General features: G+C 42.4%; 1 protein-coding gene across 4 annotated transcripts in view; it reads right to left on the bottom strand.

Annotated features, from left to right (window-relative positions):
* MTCL1 (microtubule crosslinking factor 1) overlaps positions 1-24,195 on the bottom strand; it is a 214,989-nt gene that overhangs the window by 50,104 nt on the left and 140,690 nt on the right. For 2 of the 4 annotated variants that reach the window (XM_073550944.1, XM_073550946.1), the window contains exons 4-7: positions 13,294-13,353; positions 10,651-11,970; positions 9,043-9,195; positions 4,750-4,869 (exon numbers count right to left, since the gene is read on the bottom strand). In XM_073550944.1, coding sequence (XP_073407045.1) covers positions 4,750-4,869; positions 9,043-9,195; positions 10,651-11,970; positions 13,294-13,353 — 1,653 coding nt within the window. The remainder of the gene's footprint in view (positions 1-4,749; positions 4,870-9,042; positions 9,196-10,650; positions 11,971-13,293; positions 13,354-24,195) is intronic. The other 2 variants (XM_073550945.1, XM_073550947.1) reach the window with 2 other exon arrangements.

Here is a 24,195-nt window from a genome sequence, read left to right as displayed (position 1 = left end):
TTTTCACATGCAATTACAATTATAGTAGTTAGCAGTTTGGTCAATGGACATATGCCCCAATCACTGCTGGCCAGTTAACTGATCCTAGCCTGGAACTTTTTCCCAACCTGGCTTCGTGGTGACCAGGTATTTCTGATGTATATATACACAAAGTGCTATCATGGGGGAGGGAAGCAATGTTCCAAATTAAAATTGAGCATGCAATTTTGAAGTTTTGCGTAATTTCTAGCAAATTGACTAACACAATGTTCAGACTGTACCTATAGAGAGCACGTCAAACTGTTTTCTTTTACCTACTAAATTACTAAAATTGCCCTACGCTGAAGAGCAGAAAGGGTGTGCACCACTCTGCAGCAGGAGATAAATATCTGATGACACCTATGGATTTGTCAGCAGAACCCAAATCTATCACCGGCTTTTGTTACGTGATCATTTACATTTACTGTAGCACACAACTGCATAATTAATATTAATCAGAGCGGTCAGTGAGATAAAGTCAATTTCTGGAGTAAAATATTCTGTGGCCCCCATTAAAAAGGCTTATATTTTTATTAAGACTGACTGTGTCATTTGAAATATGCATGACGCTTTGGGGTAAGCAGTGATGCCCACTTTGGTTATGATTTCACCCCAATGTCTTCCGTTATAGGATGATCTCCCATCTCCTATATCTTAGCCAAAGGAGGCAAATCAGCAGATTTTTGTTAGAACTGAGGTCAATGAAGATACACTGCACAGACATAGGGCACGATATTTACCCATGGATAATAAATGTTAAAGGGAAGCCATCTTCAGAAATTCACCAATCCAGAAAATCAAGTTTTTGTGTTACAAATATATATATATTGATAAATGGCAATGTGCTTTTTTTATTGTACGATCTTTGTTAAAAAAATAAAATAAAATCTTGCAATTTTCACACTAGCCATTTGGGTTTTTTACACTAATACTTCCTGTCCTTTAATGAAGTACAGTATTTACTCAAGCTTTCTTATCAGTAGAAGCAGAATTACAATGATAGGTGACAAACCTATACACACAATCTCAGTATGTGTTGTCACAGCTGCCCTGCTCCTCCTCCCTTCACAGTGACCCTTACACAGGCTCATTAGATACTTCAATGCAAGAGTGGGGGGGGGGGGGGGGGTTTCTGAACATTGTGGCTATGTACATGTATACATACTATATGTGCATTTAAAAATAATCTAAATATGGTTGTATTAAATTAGTTTTTTTTTCTAACTGGACAACCCCTTAAAAATAGACTGTCTGCCTGTATCAAGTAAATGTCTATTTTATGAGTCGTGAAACTACTGTTACGTTTAACATTTTAAGGATAAGTCACCAAACTGATATATATTGTGTAAAAAACAACTTACGCCTTAGACTACATGGCAATTTTGGCCATGACACAGGCTGCACAGGCAAAGATTGCTATGTGTATACTAGTTTATGAGATGCATTGCCACTTGCTGCGCTACTGTGACAAGCAAATCAGAAGAAATACAACTGGGTCTGATTTTTGGTGACTTGCCTCTTGCTGCACAATAGGGGTCACAACGTGCCCCCATTCATTTGTATTGCGTTGTGACGTAGCAGCGAGACATAGCGAACTTTGGCCATGAGACCTGTGTTGCATCAAAAGTAGCCATGTCACACACAGCCTTAAAGGGGTATTCCCATCTCCAAGATCCTATCCCAATATGTAGATGTTGTAGTAATAATAATATTAGCCAATACCTCCCATTTAGGAATGTAGTATAGTTTTTAAGATTCGTATGTTGCTTACCCCATGCGCAGGGCATTGAAGTAGCTTAGGTATCCATGGTTACAACCACTAACAACCAGCTATATGAGTGGTCATAACCATGGATACCTAAGCGCAATGCCCTGCACATGGGGTAAGCTACATAGTGAATCAGAAAACTATACTACATTTCTAATTGGAGGTATTTGGTAACATTATTACACATACTACATATTGGGATAGGAGATGGGAGTACCCCTTTAATCTTACAAAGACCTCAGAGTATTCAAAGTATTCAAGCTCTTTTTCAAAGCCTAATGAGACAACTCCTTACTTCAATGCGGCTGCCCTCACAATGAGTTAATGGAGGAGTAACTGCTGCTCACACACTCATATTGTAGTATTGCCCAGAAACCCCCCGAGAGCCGCTCTTTTTAGTCAGAGAAAGGGTGATAAGCCTGATCCTCTGAAACATACTGCTATGCATTTCACCCTCACATCCTCTTGTCTGGTTCTTCCAATGTCACCTTCACATCACTTATGTCTAGAGACACAACAGTCGAGATCATGTAACTGTGGCTAGCTCCTGACCACGGCTAGGTTTTACGCCAGCACAAGCCTTAGTTGCTCTCTAGTATCGAATAGACAAATGAAAGAGGATCTCCAAAACATCAGTATTAAGGAAAATAATATTTCTGAGAAGTATGCCCATAATTATCAAACAGGGAATAAGAAAAAGATGACAGGCACACACATAAAAGGAGCAGGTAAAAATAAGACTTTAATAAAATTGCCAAAGACAGCATATATCAGTAAAAACCCTTAAAAGACAAAATATTGGATCTCGTGTTATAAACCCCTGAGGAAGCTCCTGTGTGAATCGGCGATACTCATTTGGCTCAGGCCCCACTCTACTAGGGTGAACCAAACATTAATGGATTAAGGTCTAACTACATCTCATATACTGGTTTCTGTTACCTTGGTCGCTCACATTATCTATCTTTATGTATTGTGCGATATACTACCTGGGTAGCTTGTGATATATGCCCCTAATTTTATTAATATTCTGAGAGGTGACCAATGCTGACTATGGTTGGATTACTTCTGGCTATAGATGTTCGGCTATTGTAGTTGGCTTGGTGTATGTCAGACTAGGCTCACTAGCTTCTTCTTAGCTCTTGCAGTGGGGCTTATGTATCACACTGCCTGAATATACGCTTTGCTTTTTGAATAATCTTGGTCTTGTCGTATATATCGTGCACAGTGGTGCTGGGTCTTTTAATGTTATATGTTGTCTGCAATGATTTCAGTAAAGACTATTTTGACCTGCATCATTAATGTGTGTGTATCCATATTTCTCTCTAGTCTTTTCTTTCATAGAAAGAACTTAAAGGAGTTGGGATGAAAGTCTGCAGCCACTCAATATGACTGCAAGCTTGTGAATCCTTACAGTGGTATTGCCGATGAGAGCAGGCGGCCACTTAACCACATGTATGCGATTTGCATCCTTCCGCTCACATTCTGACTAGACATGCTCGTTCTCTCTCAGTGCACTTTTATTGAGAGCAGACAATCTTGTCTAGTCGGCACGTGACTGCAAATATGTAAATTACATGCCCGCTCTCACCCGCAATACCGGAGGAACCCTGACAGCATGTGCGCCACGCATCATCAGGATTCAGAAGCACAATCTAGAATGACTGTAGACTTTGATTCCAAGCCTGGACAAGTGAAAATCTAATTGTTCCCGCGGAAAAACTAGCGTTTTGCAAGCGTTATTAGATTGCAGAATTGCTAGCGTTTCCAAGCGATCTGTAGCATCGCTTGGAGAACTGATTGACAGGTTGGTCACACTCGTGAAACATAGTGTTTGACGAGTGTGACCAACTTTTTACTATTGAGGCTGCCTATGCGGCATCAATAGTAAAAGATAGGATGTAAAAAATAATAAAGAAAAAATATTGTTGTTCTTACCTTCCGGCGTCCCGTGCAGCCTTCCCGCCTCTCTCCACGCTCCCGGTCCCAGTAATCCTTTGCGAGAATTACCGCGATGAAGTCCGTTCTCGCGGGATCGCGTTGTCTTGGGGTCATTCGCGATGACGATGGGTGAATGACCGCAAGACTTCGCGATCCCGCGAGAACGGACGTCATCGCTCGCAAAGGATTACTGGGACCGGGAGCGTGGAGAGAGGCGGGAAGGCTGCGCGGGACGTCGGAAGGTGAGAATAACAATATTTTTTATTTTAAATTCTATTTTTTACAGGGTTATGGTACCCAAAGCCCGGAGGACAGTCTCCTCTCCTCCGGACCGTGGGTATCATCCGCAAATGTTCTGCTTACTTTTCGCATGGTGTGCACAGCCACATGCGGAAAGTAAGCAGAACAATGCATTCCTACGGGTGCGGGATCGCCGCGATTCCGCTAAATTAATGAGCATGCTGCGTTTTTTATCACAAAGCGATTCCACTGCGGTAAAAACTGCAGCATTAGCACAGCATTGCAGAATCTCATAGGAATGCATGGGATGTTTATTTTTCGCGTTTTCGCGGCAAAATCGCGCGGTTGAAAACGCGAAAAAACCGCCACGTGTGAACATAGCCTAATAAAAACTATAAAATCATAATGTCAATAAATAAATCTAATTTTTGTAGAAATACTTAACAAGTGTCTAATATTAAAATGACCATTACAATTGTTGAAAAAGCATAAACGATAACTGCCTAGATGTAGTCTAGACACCAAGGTTTTAAACCCTCTGAGCCATGAAGGTGAGAGCGGAGGAGACATACATTACTAGAATGATCACTAGTATTATTGTGGAGGGCATCAGAGGATCAGACACCCATTGTACGCCTTGTTGTAGTACACTGCAGACACATAAAGGAGGAATCTCATGGAAAACAAAGATAAAGCCATCTTCTACGTAGACGTTCTTGCTTTGCAGTGTTATATTTCTCTGAGGAGTGAAGTGTGGTTGGTGGTGGATTAGGGGAGCACAATACCTGAATCAGCCTGTCTGTCACCTTGTCGTGCTCCTCTTGGTGAAGTCTCCGCTCCTGTTCTAGAATAGCTTGTAGTTCACGTAAAGCTGAAGTCTTTTCAGGTGACACATGATTGCTGAGCTGAATATTGGAGAATAATTACATTACAGATAAGACAGCGCCGTACAAACAAAATGCTAAAAAAAAACGGATAGTATGACATAAGCAAATCAAACATCTTGAAAGCGACACTATTGAATAGAAATCTAATTCCTGAACAAGAGCAATATCATATTCAAGTAACTCATCTAAATGTGAATGTTCACATCACAACATTATGACGGGAGAGAGTGTAAGGCCAGGATCACAATACTGTGTGTGATGGGAGAAACTCGCACGAGTCTCTAGCATCAACACCCGGCGCTGCCGCCGGCACTCAGGACCGGAGCTGCGGCTGCTTAGAAATACATCTAATACACAAATGCAGTGCCGGGTGCTGATGCGAGAGACTCGTGCGAGTTTCTCCCATCACACACGGTAGTGTGATCCCGGCCTTACACTACATCTGCTAAGAAGCGATCCTTCAGAAACCAGCCAATAATGATCAGTTCCGTTCATGTTATAATGGTATTCACCAGTTTTACATTATTTACATGAAAGAAGCACTCATTTTTTGTTTTTCTCTATAGAATTGAGTGAAAGAGCACTTTCCTGTGTCCTTAAAGGGAATCTGTCACTATGTTTTTGCTATCTCATCTAAGAGAAGCACAATGTTGGAAAAGAGACCCTGATTCCAAAGATATGTCACTTAGTTTACTGGGTGTAGCAGTTGTGACACAGAGTTTTTAGACGCAGCATGAAGCAGAGCTGAGAAAGTTAACACCGCCCACACCAGGCTTTCTATGTACATCGTTTATTGACAGTGAGCTGATTATAAAACCTTCATTGTAAATAAACAGCACACAGACTAATAGGTGACACATTGCTTAAATCTGCGTCTCAACCCCTATCCCTTGCTGCTTTCAGATTACATAGTACAAACTTGCTGACAGATTCCCTTTAAGACTAACCAATAGAGAACAACCACAAATTATCATGGCCTGCAGATTAACTGGGTTAGTTTTGCTCCCTACTGCAAACTGAGAATCAGTAGGAGTCCTAGTGTATGGATCCCCAATGATAAAGCCATGTCATATAAAACTATCGTGAGGACATTATATAGTTACTCAATAGAATATAATGCCTTTTTAATGATTGACTATTGCAGGAAGTAGAAAATATGGAGATCGGTTCATGCATGTCCAGCTGCTAATTACAGTATAAAGAGAATAAAACTAAATGCCAATCACATGAAATATGACGGATCTGCACAAAAACGTGTTACATTCAATGGGATAAATCTGCATAACTACCTCAAGAAGTGACATGTCTCTTTTTTCTGCAATGTGGATTTTGAAGCAGAGAAGAGATCTGTCTGCACTGTGTGAACTGCAGCTCAGGCTGCTATTGAAAACAATGCGATATTTATGTGCTCATTTCTTGCTGATTTTAGATGGGAAAAAGAGTCAGAATTAGTGAGAAAAATTAGATGTGTGGCGGAGCCCTAAGGGTGGGCAAATCAGCTAAGACAAAATTATCTTTGGCATCTATGTGTCCTTAAGAGGTTGCACAAGAAGTACAGACTACCCAAAGACTGATTCTGGAACAATCATGGCGTCAATTTAGGCTTCACACAACACCATCAAGACATAGTCTAAGGGCCCCGTCACACATAGCGACTCACCAGCGATCCCGACAACGATGTGAACTTGTCAGGATTGCTGGTGTGTCGCTACATGATCGCTGGTAAGCTGCCAAGCAGGCAGATCTCACCAGCGATCAGCACCAGCGACACGCAGGTAACAAGCGACGCATGTTGCTTAGTTACCCACTGTGTACCTTAGTTACCAGCGCGCTGGTGCAGGGAGCTGGTAACCAAGGTACACATCGGGTTTCTAGGCACCGCGTGGCGCTTAGAAACCTGAAGTGTACCTTGGTTACCAGCTCCCTGCACCAGCGTGCTGGTAACTAAGGTACACATCGGGTTTCTAAGTGCCACCCGATGTTTACCTTGGTTACCAGCTCCAGTTCGCTGGTCTCCCGCCTGCCACATGCAGTGATGTGTGCTGGCCAGCCTGAGACCGGTGATCAAAAAATTGTCCTGGCCATTCCAGGACAATCAGTGATACCCGGCAGGGGGGCCGGTCGCTGGTCAGTGTCACACACAGCGATCTCGCTGGTGAGATCGCTGTTGCGTCACAAAACTTGTGACTCAGCAGCGATCTCGCTAGCGAGATCGTTGTGTGTGACGTGGGCTTAAGGCTATGTTCACACGTTGTGTTTTTGATGCATTTTTTTTCTGCAGTAAACAAGCTGCCTCAAAAAAGCAGGTTATTTTGTTAAGTTTTTGCTACGTTTTTACTGTCTCTTGTACATGTTGATATAGTTTAGTGACCCCAAAAAAGGCATGATTTAACTTCATAAACACACCACAAACTGGTACCTGCGTTTTTTGCTGCGTTTTTGTACTTACTCATTGTTTCCCAAGGATAAAAAAACGCTGCAAATATGCAGAAAAAAAAACCTGAAACAAGTGACACGCTGCAGTTTTCTAAATCGGTAAAGAAAATAAAACCAATGTGTGTACATAAGATTTCTAAAATCTCAGAGGCTTTGCTGGTACTGTAAAACGCAGCTTGAAATTTGCATTAAAAAAAAAAAAAAAAACGCTGCAAAATGCAACGTGTGAACATAGCCTTAAACAGCATCCGAACTCTATAATCACTGAAGTGGTGCAGATTTGGCAAAAAGGGTGAATATTAGAAAAGTGCATTCAATGCCAATTTGCCAGTGCGAGACCGTGGGGTGCCATTTTGGTAAAGATTTTAGTTTGGACAACTGAACACAATATATTACACGGCTTACAAATCATCATTATATTCTTCATATAAAATGGTCCCTTTGTTTCATTACAAATTTGGGTTTACTGTATAGACTAAAAATTCTGAAAAACTATTAGAATTTTAAGTATATACAGCATACCCAAAGAGATTTATATAGCCAATATTGTCAAATCTGCTCATCTAAAAGTATACTGTCATTGTCCACATTTCCTAATAACAATCTCATAATAACACAACACTTCTATAAATCCGCACTGAAATCCACAATAAAATGGGCATATTACATGCTGATTTTCTTGGGAATGTAACTTGTTGATTTGCAATCAGTCTTCTGCTACAGACAGTGCTTGATGTGGATGTTAAAAATAAGCAGCAAGTTTAGACTTTACACTGCATTTTGTATCGCTGTATATGAATGGGGCTCGTTAAAACCCAGCTCACTCCGAATGTCCTTTACGTGGGTGTGAAATTTTGATGTAACAAGTGAGTATGCAATGTGCGCCCCCTGGACATGGGGAGAACCACTCATGGCATAATGATTTTGGGAGTCACATAACACCAGGATGGGATGTCATTGCAGCCGTGTAGTGATATTCCTGCAATAAAATTGAGAAATATGGCACAAAACCAGAAAGCGAAACAAAAAACTGGTTTTTAAAATTGTTAAGAAATCTTGATAGTAAATATTTACACGGAATTATATAAATGACTAATTAATTCAGTCACTGTAATCTGTGACCATTGTATGAATTAGTAAAAGCAAATCCTTTTTCACATTTGCGGTTGTGTCCGCAGCGTTTCATCCGCCTGCGTCACGCGTACCTATCCTTAACATGGTGTACGCATGGACATGCGATGCGTTCGCCCGCGTTCGCGTTGTTTCGCGGTGTGCGGCGAACGCATTATGTTGCATTTTTTGTGGCGTCAAATATCCGCAGTCATCTGCATGCGGATAACTGCGGATGAAGTGCGCAAAAAGAACACATCACTATCTATGGGAACGCAAGCGTACACAACGACATGTGTACGCTTTGCATACGCTTAAATTTACATAAGCCACGCCCATTGGGTTCAGGGCTGTGTCTCCATCGCTGCAGTCAATAAGTGAGCTCAGCGGCTCTGCCGGAGCTGACGGGATGAGCCACTGATTGGCTGCAGTACTGTTGAGGTGATGTCAATGCTGCAGACAGTAACAGACTGGGAGCTGCAGCAGAGACTCATTGCTGGACCCAGGGAGGGCAAGTAAAGCACACTTGTTTTTTTAACCAAACTACAGATGTGGGTCAGGGGTTTTTCTATCTATCAATGTTTGGTTTATACATAACACAATGAGATTAAATGTCAATAAAAGGGGATATACAACATTGCTGACCTCTAGACTGAAACCGCCCTTGTCTCCTGGCCTGCAGTGCTTACTGTCTCCATCTGCTCTGCGATGTGACTCATGATTAACATGGAGACCGTGGGCATCTTCTTCATGCTCATGATGGAGTTGCCATTCCATTTGATCCCTCAGCTTGGGCTGCTAAGTGCATGAGCAGTATATAAACACAAAATAAAAAAAAGACCAATGTAGGGGGGTAAAGAAAAAGAAAATAAACAGACATATACAACGCAACATAAAGGAGAAAGACTTAAAACACTACAAAACAAAGAAAAGCGTGAACAGGAAGACTAACTTAAAAATGGTGGCGTAAGACAGAGATGAAAACAAAACCAAAAACAGGATGAGCAAAATGATGGGCTGAAATATCTGCAAAGCAAAAGAGAAAAAACGGGGGGAAAAGAACGCAAACACTGGTTATGAGACGCGCATGCAATGAGAGATGCATGTGTCACACCAACAGCAAGCGTGTGAACAATGAAAGCATCGGCAAACCAATTTCTTCCCCAATTTATAGTCAGATGGCTAAGACTATGGTGTGATTAGATTCATGCATTAGAAGGACTAGAGCAAATAAATGGCATTAAAGCACTACAGTGCAGTCTTTTTTTATTTTACCGTTGGAGTGGTGCCACTAATGTAAGTTCCTTGCCCCTAGTATTATACTTACCAGCTGCCATCTTCATCTGTTGTCGGCGCCAGCAGTTTGTGACCTGCCGGATCGCTCCAGTGTTTGCCGCTGAGCCGGAGATCATTACTCTTTGTAAGTCTATGAGAGCCAGAACGATGATCTTATAGACTTACCCTGAGAGCTTGTGACCGTTACCTCTGACCTCTGATCAGTCAGAAGTTGCAGTGACAAGATGGTGGAGCGGGCCTGGAACGGCGCTGGGAAGAGCTGAAGATGGCAGCTGGTGAGTATAATACCAAAGTCAGGGCTCTTACATTAGCGGCACCACTCCAGCGTTGAAATAAAGAAAAACAATGCTGGAGTGGTGCTTTGAAAATGATCATTAACGTGAATTGTTCGAAACCTAATTAGCTATTAGGTTATAATCTAATAACGGTTATTGCAAAAAACGTGTTCAATTAGTTGTAAGTTTAGCTTTGATTATCATTTTCTAGTGTATATACAGATGAAATCTACATTAAAAAGTTACTTTATAATTAAAATGGATTATTATCTTGCACTGATCCTGTGTTACAGTCTGTATTATTGGTCAGAGCTGCATTTATGATTCTGAAAGGTAAAGAGCTGAAATCTCCCAGCATGCTTTCTAAGAAGTGTCATCTCAGTGACACTAGTTATAGTATAGGGATCTGATATAAGGAAAGGAAAATGTCCCGATCTATAACAGAGGTTTTGTATCTGAGGGCAAGCTTCTTTCTATTAACAGCCCGCAGACTATATAGCTGGTCTGGACTATACTACAAGCTGTAACTTATGACCAGTACATGTAGATTAAATGTGTATACAAACTCTACAACTGTGTTCAAAGGCGAGTGTTTTAGTTTTGATTACTAGTTAGCTGGGGAAAAAACAGTATCCATGTGTAAATGGCAAAAAAATAATGTGAATATGCAACATATATTTACCTGAAAGTCAGTCATCAGATCTTTTCCAAGATTTCCAATAGGAGAGTCTCGAGAAGCTGAAGTCAAGTTGGACAAGAAACTTGACGATTCAGTGAGGTGTGGCATTGGGGAGAGATCTTCTGCACGCTCTTTTAGACCTTCACCTGTATCCTCAATCAGGTCGAGAAAACTATTCAACTCTTTCCTGAACACTTTCATTTTATTATTGATGCTGTTTAAAACATCTGACCCGGCAGCATCTTCCTTCTCTTGACAAGTCTTCAGCACCTCCTCCACAGATCCTCCAATCATCTGCAACTTGGCATCATAGATTAGGCTCTCTGTGTCTGAAATAAGACGGTCTACAGTTTTTCCCAGTCGATCGGCCTCATGTTTTATGCTTGTAAAATATTGTGCATCTTCTTGCTTTTTAGCCAGTTCCATGCAGAACAAGCCACCAACTTCTGATGGTTTTACACTTTCAAAACCAGAAGTTTTCTCATAGGCATCTTCGGAATCACTCTCTCCACCAATAGGTCCTTCCCTCTTTGGTTGAATAAGACGTCCATCATCACCGTCACTTTCTTTTTTCCCTGCATCACTTTCTGCATCACTATCCCTTGGACTTGCTGTTCGCATTCCCAGGTGTGAAACAAGGTCATAACGTTGCACGTTTGACAGTAGAACTCTGTTTTCGTATTGAAGTTTCATAACTTTAGCACTTAGGTCGCTTATCTGGATTCTAGCAGACTTTAGCTCCTCCTGTAAAGAACCATTGCATTTGGAGGAATTGTCATCAATCCAGACAAGGTCCTCAACTGGTCCAAACTTGAATCTATTTAGCTCTGTTGTAAGTTGTTTATTGTGATCCTCTATCTCTGAAATGGATCTCCTCAAGAGATCTGCTTCCTCCTCCACAAATTGGAGATGGCGCCGCAGCTCTGTGGCAGATTCCATGGAATCACCAAATGGTGAGGTAGGAATGCTTGAAACATACTCCCTGCTTAGAAATTCTTTTTCATACTGACACCTGAGGTCTTCCATTTCTGCTTTTATGCCCCTATTTTCCACCTCCAGCTCAACTATTTTTCTACCGAGGATATTTGCTTCCTCTTCCACCAACTTCAGACGCAGTTTTAGCTCAGCCTCTCTTGTGCTGGGTGGGCCTCCGGATTCCCCCGCTGGGAGAGGACTTTCAACATCTCCGTAAATGGACTTGTATTTCTCTAGTTCTTGCTCTAGTTCATCTTTCTCTTTTCCAAGTTTTGCCATTTTCTTTCTCATTAATGCTGCTTCGTCCTTTGCAAATTGTAGCTGGCACTTTAGATCAGCATTGTCCTCCTGGGCATTAGGAAATATACATCCATGTTAAATGTCTGCTATTATGAATAAATTATCATGACATACTAACTCAGAGTATGAACCATGGGCAGCATTTCTAATTCCTATATTTAACCCTCTATATGTTTTATTACCCTTTAAATACATTTTACAATATTTGCTAATATCTGCCTAGGTGATCTCTTGTGGTTTCTTCTTTCCGATCATTGAGTATAACATAAAAAAAGATCTGGATTACTAAATGCATAGGTTCGCACAGAGGGAATTATTCTTTCCTTGACTAAAGTCTTGTGAGCACAGTAGCAAATATTCAAAAATAAAATGAGGCAAAAATCCATTCAACTAAGTCACATTTCAGAAGACATGGGGGCATATACATCCCATGAGGGGCTGGGGCCATATACATCACAAGAGGGGCTGGGGTCATATACATCACAGGGGGCATGGGAGCATATACATCACAGGAGGGGCTGAGGCCACATACATCACAGGAGACAGAGGGGCATATATATCACAGGAGGTGCTGGGGCCATATACATCACAGGGGGCATGGGAGCATATACATCACAGGAGACATGAGGGCATATATATCACAGGAGGTGCTGGGGCCATATACATCACAGCGGGCATGGGAGCATATACATCACAGGAGACAGAGGGGCATATATATCACAGGAGGTGCTGGGGCCATATACATCACAGGGGGCATGGGAGCATATACATCACAGGAGACATTGGGGCATATATATCACAGGAGGTGCTGGGGCCATATACATCACAGGAGGCATGGGGGCATATACAGCACAGGAGGGGATGGGGCCATATACATCACAGGGGGCATGGAAGCATATACATCACAAGAGGGGCTGGGGCCATATACATCACAGGGGGCATGGGAGCATATATATCACAGGAGGTGCTGGGGCCATATACATCACAGCGGGCATATACAGCACAGGAGGGGATGGGGGCTTACACGTCACAGGAGGGGCTGGTACAGGAACACATACATTACAGGAGACACTGGGACTGCGGTCTCCATTGGTGGGACAGAAGTGCAGAACGTGCTAACTCAGGCCACAAAGTATGCAAGGCCAGTGTGAGGACATAATTAAGGAGTCTGCGGTTGGCAACTTTGCCAGCCTGAGCACTCCGGTTCCTGTGGGCCGGAGGCTCCCCATCCCTGTTTTATAGCTCATATTAATTGGTGGTATATTAGTATTATATACATATAAATCTGAAATATCACACTTCTTTTACACAGCTGAAGAATTAAATAATGTTTTGGTTTTTTTTTTAAAAAAGAAGTCAAAATCAAGATACCTGACTGGAAGTCTTTTTATCTTTGTGCATCTCTCGACTTCCTCTTCGCTTTAGTGTGGTCTGAAAAAAAGATAAAACCTCTGGTTATTCAGAAATACTGAACCCACTGGTGAGAAGAACTGTAAACTTAACCAGCGCACTGAGGTCTAAGGGGTGAAGTTTCCCCTTATGTATAGAATCAAGATGGTGTAAGGAGACTTATAGGCCATGCAATGCTCTTTGGGGAATTTAAACATGTCAATGGCCTCTAAAGAGAGTTAAGACTGGCACTGTAGAGCAAACAGTTCAAAGTAGCAATGCTAAAAGTCAAAATAGACTCTTTAAAGGTCATTGCCATGTGACTTAGGATAAGACGCCAAGCCAGAAACTCCATTTGCAGGCAAGTCTTTTGTGGCGTTTTTCCCTCATCAGTGCAAAGCAAGAGAACTGAAAGAGAAACTTCACCCCTTAGTACTCCTGTCAGAGGTCTCTTAGAAAATCAATTTTCCTGCTTAGCATTGAGTACGCCTGCGCAGGAGTCAAGGGAGAAGGAGGAGAACATCATCGTATGAAGATGGGAGGGGCCGGACCGGACCACGACACCCACCGCACCTGAACGCACCCCCCAGTGAGTATAATCTAACTTGTTTTTCTTATCTTTCAGGTTATATCGGGGGGCTTATCTACAGCATTATAGAATGCTGTAGATAAGCCCCTGATGGCAGTGGACGCAGCTCACAGGCTGAAAATGGGGTGACAGATTACCTTTAAGTTGTTTCAATTGTACAAGCAGTGTACCCCCCAAAAAAACACGCGTCACAATTGTGCAGCAATTTGTACTGAATGGGTATAGTTTTCCCTTTCCCTGCCATGCGGCACAATAACGGTGTTATTCGGCAAGTCAGAATGCACTCTTATGGATGTAACTGATAGCCTACGTTACAAAAATAAGCATAAAACTTTTTTTATTTACAGAAAGATACTAATATAATGTTTAAAAAAAAGGTATACCCAATTTGTGCGCAATAGACAATTTACATCACATATTAATGAAACCTAGTATTGGCAAATCCTAGTATGTGCAATATAGTGGGAATGGGAATCCCTTTCAGTGAGAGTCTGTGCGCCCACTCGTCTGAGCAGTGTAACATTGCATACTGTACAGGATAACTGCTGCCAATGATACTCTATAACCCTGTCTCACTGTGGGTTCACGCCGGGTAAAAACAGCTCACAGAAAAGCTGCTACTTTGCTCTGTGGTGGCAACGACATAAGGCATCTATGACTTGAAGAGTGCGACTTGGCTAGCTCTATATTTAACTAGAAACTCAGATGTCATGGCTGCAGACATTATACACATGTTATAAGGTTACAGAAATTATTAGGAATAAACTCTTAAGAGCTCTTACATGGAAAAAGAAAATTAATAATCACAGCTGTCCTCACATACTCCTAAACAGTGAGCAACAGGTCAGGTGTCAATCCACAGAAGTTCCCATGGTGAACCCACATTAAATACACTGCTCAATAATGAATCTACAACACCAAGAGGTAAAAAGTCAGGGATTTATGGAAATGACAAAATGGAAAGCTGAATTAATGATATGCAAATACTCAAAAAATGGAAAAGAAAAATGTCAGAATGTAACGAATTATTCAGTATCGGATACGAGCGCCATGCTCAGAATTCTCTGCATTTACACATCTTGCTTGCCATCAATGCAGTTGTTAATGGTTGTCCGAAGACTGTTCTGCCACATTGAATGCACTTGGGTTGCAAATCATCAAGATCCGCTGCCGACAGCTCCTTTTCCTCCAATCTTCATTCCCGATACACAAACATTTCGGCATTACATTGGTTTGGGGGTAGAGCCAGTGGTACACCATTCCTCCAAAGTGTCCCAGGAGCCGTTTTTTCAACATGAAAATTTGAGGTTGCATGTTGCTTGTGATACTGTGAGCACCATGCGTGGCCTAAACGTGCTGCCAAGTCCTGCAGAGTCTCCAGACATATCGTCCATCGAGCACATCTGGAACACCAATAGCAAGTAATCGCAAAGGGAGATGCCAGAAGCGGATCTCGAAGATTCACGTGTCAAAATGCATTCAACATTGCAGAACATTCTACTGTACAGACAACCATTAAAAAGCTCATTAATAGGTCAAGGCATGGTAGTGCATTTACTTCTGCACATAGCGCTCATGCTGAATAAATCAAAAGGTTTTAAAAATGTTGTTTCCTTTTAAATCATTTATATACGGTATATATCATTAATCATCTATCGATCCTGTGATTTTCATAATTGCATAACGTTTCCTTTTTGGTGTTGCAATTTCGATGTTGAGGAGCATATTATCAGGCCTGGCTTCCAAATTTGAAGAGTGATGCAAATTAAAGGCCCTAGACTACTTGGTTCAGTACATGGCTTCTTTCTGGCCAACAGAACTGTATGGGCATGCTAAAGCCACATTTACCATGCACACAACTTTGTAAATCTGGAGTGAAGAAAACGTATTGCCTGGTCAAGGTAAGCACATGTATGAAATATACCATATTTTTTTCTCTAAAGAGACCCTGGATTAGACAAGTTGATGAATAGGTGTAATTTTAGCAAGTATAAGAAAATGAACAGTAGTAAAGTATTTTGTGACATATTTATCAAAAATGGTAAATTTACCACACCAAACACCATATAGTTATAAACTATCTATACTTTAAAGACTTGTTGCCAGATAAAAAGTGTCCGGTTTTTGCTCCTATTTTATTCCCGTCCTCCTAATTATCCTGTTTTCTTAATTACGGTAAGTGTTGCTTTTTATGGTCTTTACCAAGGGGGCATTGCTTGCAGGATAATAATGCAAAGCTGCCCCATGACATGCCTCCAGATAATCCGATGAGCCATGCCATACTTGTAAAGACCATAATAATTAGAACCAAACACAAAGGCCAAAATCTCTGGATCTGTATGAAAGATTAAATAAATAAAAAAACTGAATATGTATTGGATCAGTGGGAATAAAATAAGAGTAAAACTGGAAACTTTTGACCTTGTGATGGGTCATCTTTAAAGGGTTGTTCTCAGCTGTCATCTTTATCTGATGCTGCATCAGGATCGGAGGAGCATGCTAAAGCTGGTGGGATCGTTTGCTCCATGGATCCAGGCAGCTTTAGATCAGTGCTTACATTGCTGCCCTGGAAAGTACGACCTGTAAGCACTGTGCATGCTCAGCTACGCTGCTAGACTGCGCGAACATTAAGCAATAAAATTATAAATCCCTCCATCCTTGAAAAAGAGATGATTTTTAATAAGATTAAAATTGCAGAGCAGCTTCCTTTACGAGCACTTTGCCATAGTAGACTTTGTTAAGGTGGAAACAACTCATTTAAACACTGGTTAGGCTGACATGACATTTGATAAATGTGAGTCAATGTCTACAATATATATATTTACCCACAAATTGGGCCTGCATAATTTCCACTCATCCTAATGTGCCCTCATAGCCTGTCCTTGCAGTGTACCGGGAAAGGCACAAGAGGACTAATATGGATCCTGTATATGAGCACTACAGGTCAGCTTGTCACCATCCCATGAATTACAGTCCACGCACCTAATAAGAGGCCTAGGGCACATTCCCGCTAGTTATTTAACATATACTGAGCAATATGAAAAGTTGCCAAACTATGTAAAATATTTCTCCGTGCCATCTGCTGCCCTGGCAGCCTATACATGCTTGTTTTGGCATTTCTATCTCTGTCATTAGACTAACAACATATCCAATATAACAGATTATTACAACAGTTCTCTATTCAAAGCAATGCTGAAAGGTGGATAACGTTTCTGTTTGTCCAACCTTCTCCATCAGATATGACGTTTCATTCCCCTTTACTCCGCAGTATTACATCTGCTGTGACATGATGGAAGAGGTTCTCGTTCAGAAAGTCTTGTTTCATGAATGGGGTTACGGGAAACTGAAATCAGAAGAGGAGAGCGGAAGCGAAGATTGTCTCTGGCTCTGCAGGACAAGACATTATACAAACAACCCAATGATTTCAATGAGCACTATGTAATGTCTTACGTCCCCAGTGGTGGCGCTACTGGGAAACTAAACAGATCCTGCCAGGATTTCCACAGATTGCAGCTGATCGCTGGGGATCTTGGTAGAGGACACGATCTGATCAGCCTTTTGTCAGGAAACTCTTAACAAGCAGGCATGTACAAAGTGGAGAATTGCGTTAGAAAGTGGCCACAAGACAATGTACACATGTGGCATATTGAAAAAGCCACAACTAAGAACACGGGAAGAGATTCACATGGATTTGAGGGCAAAATGTCAATTTTCAAATAAATATATATAAACTTTGTCCACAGGCGTGACTAACAATAAACACCTAATTGTATCCCCTGCAGCTGAGTAGTATTCTCATTCCACCAGAGAATCACACAATAATAATAGCACAAAACTATTTCCGCAAAATGACAATAGTGGCCAATATACAGTTATGCAAATTTTTTCAACGTACACACATGACACAAAGGGTTGGCCAACCGATTCAAAGTCAATATTTGTCCCAATGTACCACTTGGTGATGGTATCGCCAAAGCTTGTAACCCGCCGTGCTAGTCCGAGGAGTGTTTGAGGATAATGTAACGGCCGACGGCACTTTCCAGTAATATCGTCCTTTCTGAAACGGAGCTGTAGGTTCCTATGTGATGTCACAACTTTGGTGCACAGTATATACCAAAAATTCCAACACGTCTCTAAAAAGCTCTCTCTCCTTCGTCAGGGACAGGTGGACATTGCATGTGCTATCCATGACGCAGGAGATACTTTGGTACAGTTGGACACTAGCGATGAGCGAGTATACTCGCGTAATCTCCGAGTATTTGGATATGCTCGGAGATTTACTTTCTGTCGATGCAGCTGAATGATTTGTGTCTGCTGCACAGGCTGAATACATGTGAGGAATGCCTGTTTGTTAGGGAATCCCCACATGTATTCAGTCTGTCTACAAGTCGCAAATCATGCAGATAAGATGATGAAAACTAAATCTCCGAGCACACCAAAATACTCGGAGGACACCCGAGCAACGAGTATACTCGCTCATCACTACTGGACACATGTTGGCTTTGGAACAAGTTGACCAGCCCTTTGTTTTATGTGTAGTTTAATTCATTTTGCATAATATTAAATTATTTTCAATTGTCATTTTGAGCAAATAGCTTTTTACTATTAGATTTTCAAATAGGTGACATGCTTCATCTGTGGCACATTTACTTAGGTTCTATTTGGAATTTCAAAGGGTGAAATATGGAGCCAAATCCTTCACAAAATCCCCACAAAACAAACATTTTGTGTTGCAAATAGGCAGGTGATTCCCACAACAGATATTTTAGACTCTGAAGAAAATCTAGGCTATGCTGCCAATTGGAAAGCATATTGGCTGATTCTAATTTCAAAATAAAATCTAAAGGAACATGTAAAGAACCTCAATTGGATCTGGTCACCAGATTTTACCAAATTAATTGCATACATTATTAAATAGATCTCTTAGATCTGATAGAACGTAGTTTAAACATGTATGCCAGAATTGCTGTATAATCCTTTTTGAATATTTCCTGATTATGCTCATCTTAATACCAGGATTATATAGCCATTCTGAAATGGATTTTCTATGCAAGAACATAAATCTTGATAAATTGAAGCTTTGTCTTTTTGGATTTGGAGAACACCTAGAAATGTTATACACAAGTCAGCAGGAACGCCATAACATGACCCGATGATTAGCTACTGTAAAGGTCTGATGTTCAGCATCATAGACAAGAAATGGCCAGTATTAGTGTTACCACTTAGTAGGAAACTATAATGTACCGTAGAATACCTAATACCGAGGTGGGCCATAATAGAAGCTATTAACAAGAAGTAAAGAGAGCACCCGATCAATAAAGCTTTAAATGGTTTACTAGATCAGTCCTTGAGATGTGATAAAATGACTGATCGCATCCTGGGAAGCCACTCAATAGCAGAATCAAATTCCTCGAGAAGACTGAGAAGATGAAAACAGATAGACGAGCCAAGGCCATGACACTAATAAGGTGACTGGGAGCACTGGAGACAGGTGGTTTACAGGGCATACAGAAATATTCACATAGGAAAATTGTAAATCCTCATCTAGGCACGATGAATTCCCATTATTTGGGAAAGTGGAAACCCTGAATTAAATCATGTATACTGTACTTCAGGCAAGATCAAGGATTATTAAAAACCCATTGTAAACAGAGCTGTAATATTAGTGCAATCCCATCTACTGTGCATGATCTGTAACATCCGAGCACCCTGACTAATGTATAGCCACATTAGGATATACAGTTGTGGCCAAAAGTATTGACACCCCTGCAATTCTGTCAGATAATACTCAGTTTCTTCCTGAAAATTATTGCAAACACAAATTCTTTGGTATTATCTTCATTTAATTTGTCATAAATGAAAAAACACAAAAAGAATTGTCCTAAAGCCAAATTGGATATAATTCCATACCAAACATAAAAAAGAGGGTGGACAAAAGTATTGGCACTGTTCGAAAAATCATGTGACGCTTCTCAATTTGTGTAATTAACAGCACCTGTAACTTACCTGTGGCACCTAACAGGTGTTGGCAATAACGAAATCACACTTGCAGCCAGTTGACATGGATTAAAGTTGACTCAACCTCTGTCCTTGTGTGTACCACATTGAGCATGGAGAAAAGAAAGAAGACCAAAGAACTGTCTGAGGACTTGAGAAACCAAATTGTGAGGAAGCATGAGCAATCTCAAGGCTACAAGTCCATCTCCAAAGACCTGAATGTTCCTGTGTCTACCGTGCGCAGTGTCATCAAGAAGTTTAAAGCCCATGGCACTGTGGCTAACCTCCCTAGATGTGGACGGAAAAGAAAAATTGACAAGAGATTTCAACGCAAGATTGTGTGGATGTTGGATAAAGAACCTCGACTAACATCCAAACAAGTTCAAGCTGCCCTGCAGTCCGAGGGTACAACAGTGTCAACCCGTACTATCCGTCGGCGTCTGAATGAAAAGGGACTGTATGGTAGGAGACCCAGGAAGACCCCACTTCTTACCCCGAGACATAAAAAAGCCAGGCTGGAGTTTGCCAAAACTTACCTGAAAAAGCCTAAAACGTTTTGGAAGAATGTTCTCTGGACAGATGAAACAAAAGTAGAGCTTTTTGGGCAAACGCATCAACATAGAGTTTACAGGAGAAAAAAAGAGGCATTCAAAGAAAAGAACACAGTCCCTACAGTCACATGGCAGAGGTTCCCTGATGTTTTGGGGTTGCTTTGCTGCCTCTGGCACTGGACTGCTTGGCCGTGTGCATGGCATTATGAAGTCTGAAGACTACCAACAAATTTTGCAGCATAACGTAGGGCCCAGTGTGAGAAAACTGGGTCTCCCTCAGAGGTCATGGGTCTTCCAGCAGGACAATGACCCAAAACACACTTCAAAAAGCACTAGAAAATGGTTTGAGAGAAAGCACTGGAGACTTCTAAGGTGGCCAGCAATGAGTCCAGACATGAATCCAATAGAACACCTGTGGGGACATCTAAAAATGGCAGTTTGGAGAAGGCACCCTTCAAATATCAGGGACCTGGAGCAGTTTGCCACAGAAAAATGGTCTAAAATTCCAGTAGAGCATTGTAAGAAACTCATTGATGGTTACCGGAAGCGGTTGGTCGCAGTTATTTTGGCTAAAGGTTGTGCAACCAAGTATTAGGCTGAGGGTGCCAATACTTTTGTCTGGCCCATTTTTGGAGTTTTGTGTGAAATGATCAATGTTTTGCTTTTTGCTTCATTCTCTTTTGTGTTTTTTCATTTAAGACAAATTAAATGAAGATAATACCAAAGAATTTGTGTTTGCAATCATTTTCAGCAAGAAACTGGGGTGTCAATACTTTTAACCATAACTGTACAGTAAAGGGGTGTTGAGAAGGACGAAAAATGTCCAACAGCAATATTTATATTCATGCTAGCTGAAGAGCCCGGCACTGCCCGGGCATAGTAACTAACTACGGTTAGTTATAACAAATTATAATGATTATATCTATATATATAAAGCTGAGTGTAGAGCCCCGTCCACTCCGCATAGCCACATTCACTATAATATCCCACATCATCCCGTCGGCCTGAGCCACCGGACCACTAATATCCCACATCATCCCATCAGCCAGAGCCACCGGACTACTACCCCTAATATCCCACATCGTCCCGTCAGCCAGAGCCACTGGACTACTACCCCTAATATTCCAAATCATCATGTCAGAGCCACCGGACTACTAGCCCTAATATCCCACATCGTCCCGTCAGCCAGGGCCACCATACAACTACCACTAATATCCCACAACATCCCGTCAGCCAGAGCCACCGGACTACTACCACTAATATCCCACATCATCCCGTCAGCCAGGGCCACCGGACTACTAGCACTAATATCCCACATCATCCCATCAGCCAGAGCCACCGGACTACTCCCCCTAATATCCCACATCATCCCGTCAGCCAAAGCTACCGGACTACTACCACTAATATCCCACATCATTCCATCAGCCAGAACCACCGGACTACTACCCCTAATATCCCACATCATCCCATCAGCCAGAGCCACCGGACTACTACCCCTAATATCCCACATCATCCCGTTAGCCTGGGGTCAGAACCAGAGCCCTGAGTGGAACGGTCCTACCTTCCATACCCAGGATCCCTTTAAGAGAGGCCTGGAGTCAGAACCAGAGCGCTGAGTGGATTTGTCCTGACTTCCATGCCAATGATCCCTTTAAAAGAAGCCAGGGGTGAGAATCAGAGTGCTGAGGGATTTACCCTAACTTCCATACCGGAGATCCCTTTAAGAGAAGCCGGGGGTCAGTACCAAAGCGCAGAGTGGATTTGCCCTCACTTCCATACTGGGGATCCCTTTAAGACAGACTGGGATCAGAACCAGAGCACTGAGTGGATTGGCCGTGAGGTGCATACTAATGATCACTTTAACAGAACCCTGGGGTCAGAATCAGAGTGTTGAGGGATCTGCCCTAACTTCCATACAGGAGATCCCTTTAAGAGAGCCTGGGGTGAGAACCAAAGCGCTGGATGAATTTGCCCTGACTTCCATACTGGAGATCCCTTTAAGAAAGGCCTGGGGTCAGTACCAAAGCGCAGAGTGGATTTGTCCTAACTTCCATACCAATGATCCCTTTAAGAGACCCTGGAGTCAGAACCACAGAGCTGAGTGGAACGGTCCTAACTTCCATACCAGGGAAACCTTTAAGAGAGGCCTGGGGTCAAAACCAAAGCCCTTGATGGATTTGCTCTGACTTCCATACCAATGATCCCTTTAAGAGGGAAGATGTGCCTATGGGATGGAGGATGTATGATGGGAATATGGGCAGGGAGGAGGGATTCATTTCTGTCATGTGCTCTCTGCAACTTTCAGGGGGGCAGACAATAGCTGGGAGCTCATGTTCCCGAAGATGCTAGATTTCTCCCACCATATCAGTGTCTGCTGAGGTGTTGTCAAGTGGGAAAACTTGCTCATAGCAACCAATCACAGCTCAGCTACTTTTAACCAGCTCTGGTGAAATGAGAGAGGCTTAGTGATTGGTTGCAAGGAAAATTGTTGCTCATAGCAACCAATCACAGCTCAGCTTCTTTTGAACAGCTCTGGTAAAATGAAAGATGCTTCGTGATTGGTTGGTGATACACACACACACATACACTTTTATATAGAGAGACTAGCTGAAGAGCCCGGCGCTGCCCGGGCATAGTAACTAACTACGGTTAGTTATAACAAATTATAATGATTATATCTACTGTATATATATACAGTAGAGCCCCACCAACTCCGCATTCACTATAATATCCCACATCATCCCGTCAGCCAGAACCACCGGACTACTACCCCTAATATCCCACATCATCCTGTCAGCCAGAGCCACTGGACTACTACCCCTAATATCCCACATCGCCCCATCAGCCAGAGCCACCAGACTACTACCCCTAATATTCCACATCATCCCGTCAAAGCCACCGGACTACTACCCCTAATATCCCACATCATGCCGTCAGCCAGGGCCACCAGACAACTACCACTAATATCCCACATCATCGGGACCTGGGCAATCTGGACCTACTGATAGGATTGATTGTCCTGAGTGGGTTTATACCTCTCATTGTACCAAAGCCTGGACATGGGGCTAGTAACTGTTTTGTGACATCTGAGCCAATGGACTGCGGGTATACTCGCCATGAATCTATGTGTGCCCAGCCGGTCTGTACCACCACTATGGGCCCTGCTGACAGCGAACAGCGACTGTGCCAGGTACTTGTGAACTGGTGCTGCACAGAGGCTCTCCAGAGGCTCTCCACAGAGGCTCTCAGACAGCAAAGTGACTTTGGTCAGTAGGACCTTGGTTGCCGGGGACAACCCCAAAGGATGGAAAGTGGAGATGATGGGTATCCATGGGGAAATCCAGGAGTACCCGACCGCTGTGGTCAATTTTTCTACACCATGTGGGGACTTAAAACATGTGGTGGGAGTGGCGAAGACCCTTCCATATGGGACTGTGTTGTGGAGAGACTTGCCCCTGTTTTGGTCCGTGTGGGAGACCATGGTCAACCCTCTCATGGTTAAAGGTTGTGCCGGGCATAGAACCCGGAGATGTTGAGATACCTGCAATAGGGGTCGCCAACCTATGGACAGAGTGTAATCCCGATAGGCTCCCCCTAGAGGTGGTGGCAGGACAGGATGAAAATGTTTTGCCGGGCGCAGAACCCGAAGATATGAAGTCAAAGATATCTGCCACAGGGGTCGCCAACTTAGGGACAGAGTGTAACCCCGATAGGCTCCTCCAAGAGGTTGTGGCAGTAGAGGACATG

Source organism: Dendrobates tinctorius, unplaced genomic scaffold (assembly GCF_039654945.1).
Source record: "Dendrobates tinctorius isolate UK_male_01 unplaced genomic scaffold, ASM3965494v1 ptg000171l, whole genome shotgun sequence".
In the NCBI taxonomy this organism is placed as follows: domain Eukaryota; kingdom Metazoa; phylum Chordata; class Amphibia; order Anura; family Dendrobatidae; genus Dendrobates; species Dendrobates tinctorius.
This window is presented reverse-complemented; position numbering and strand designations above follow the sequence as displayed.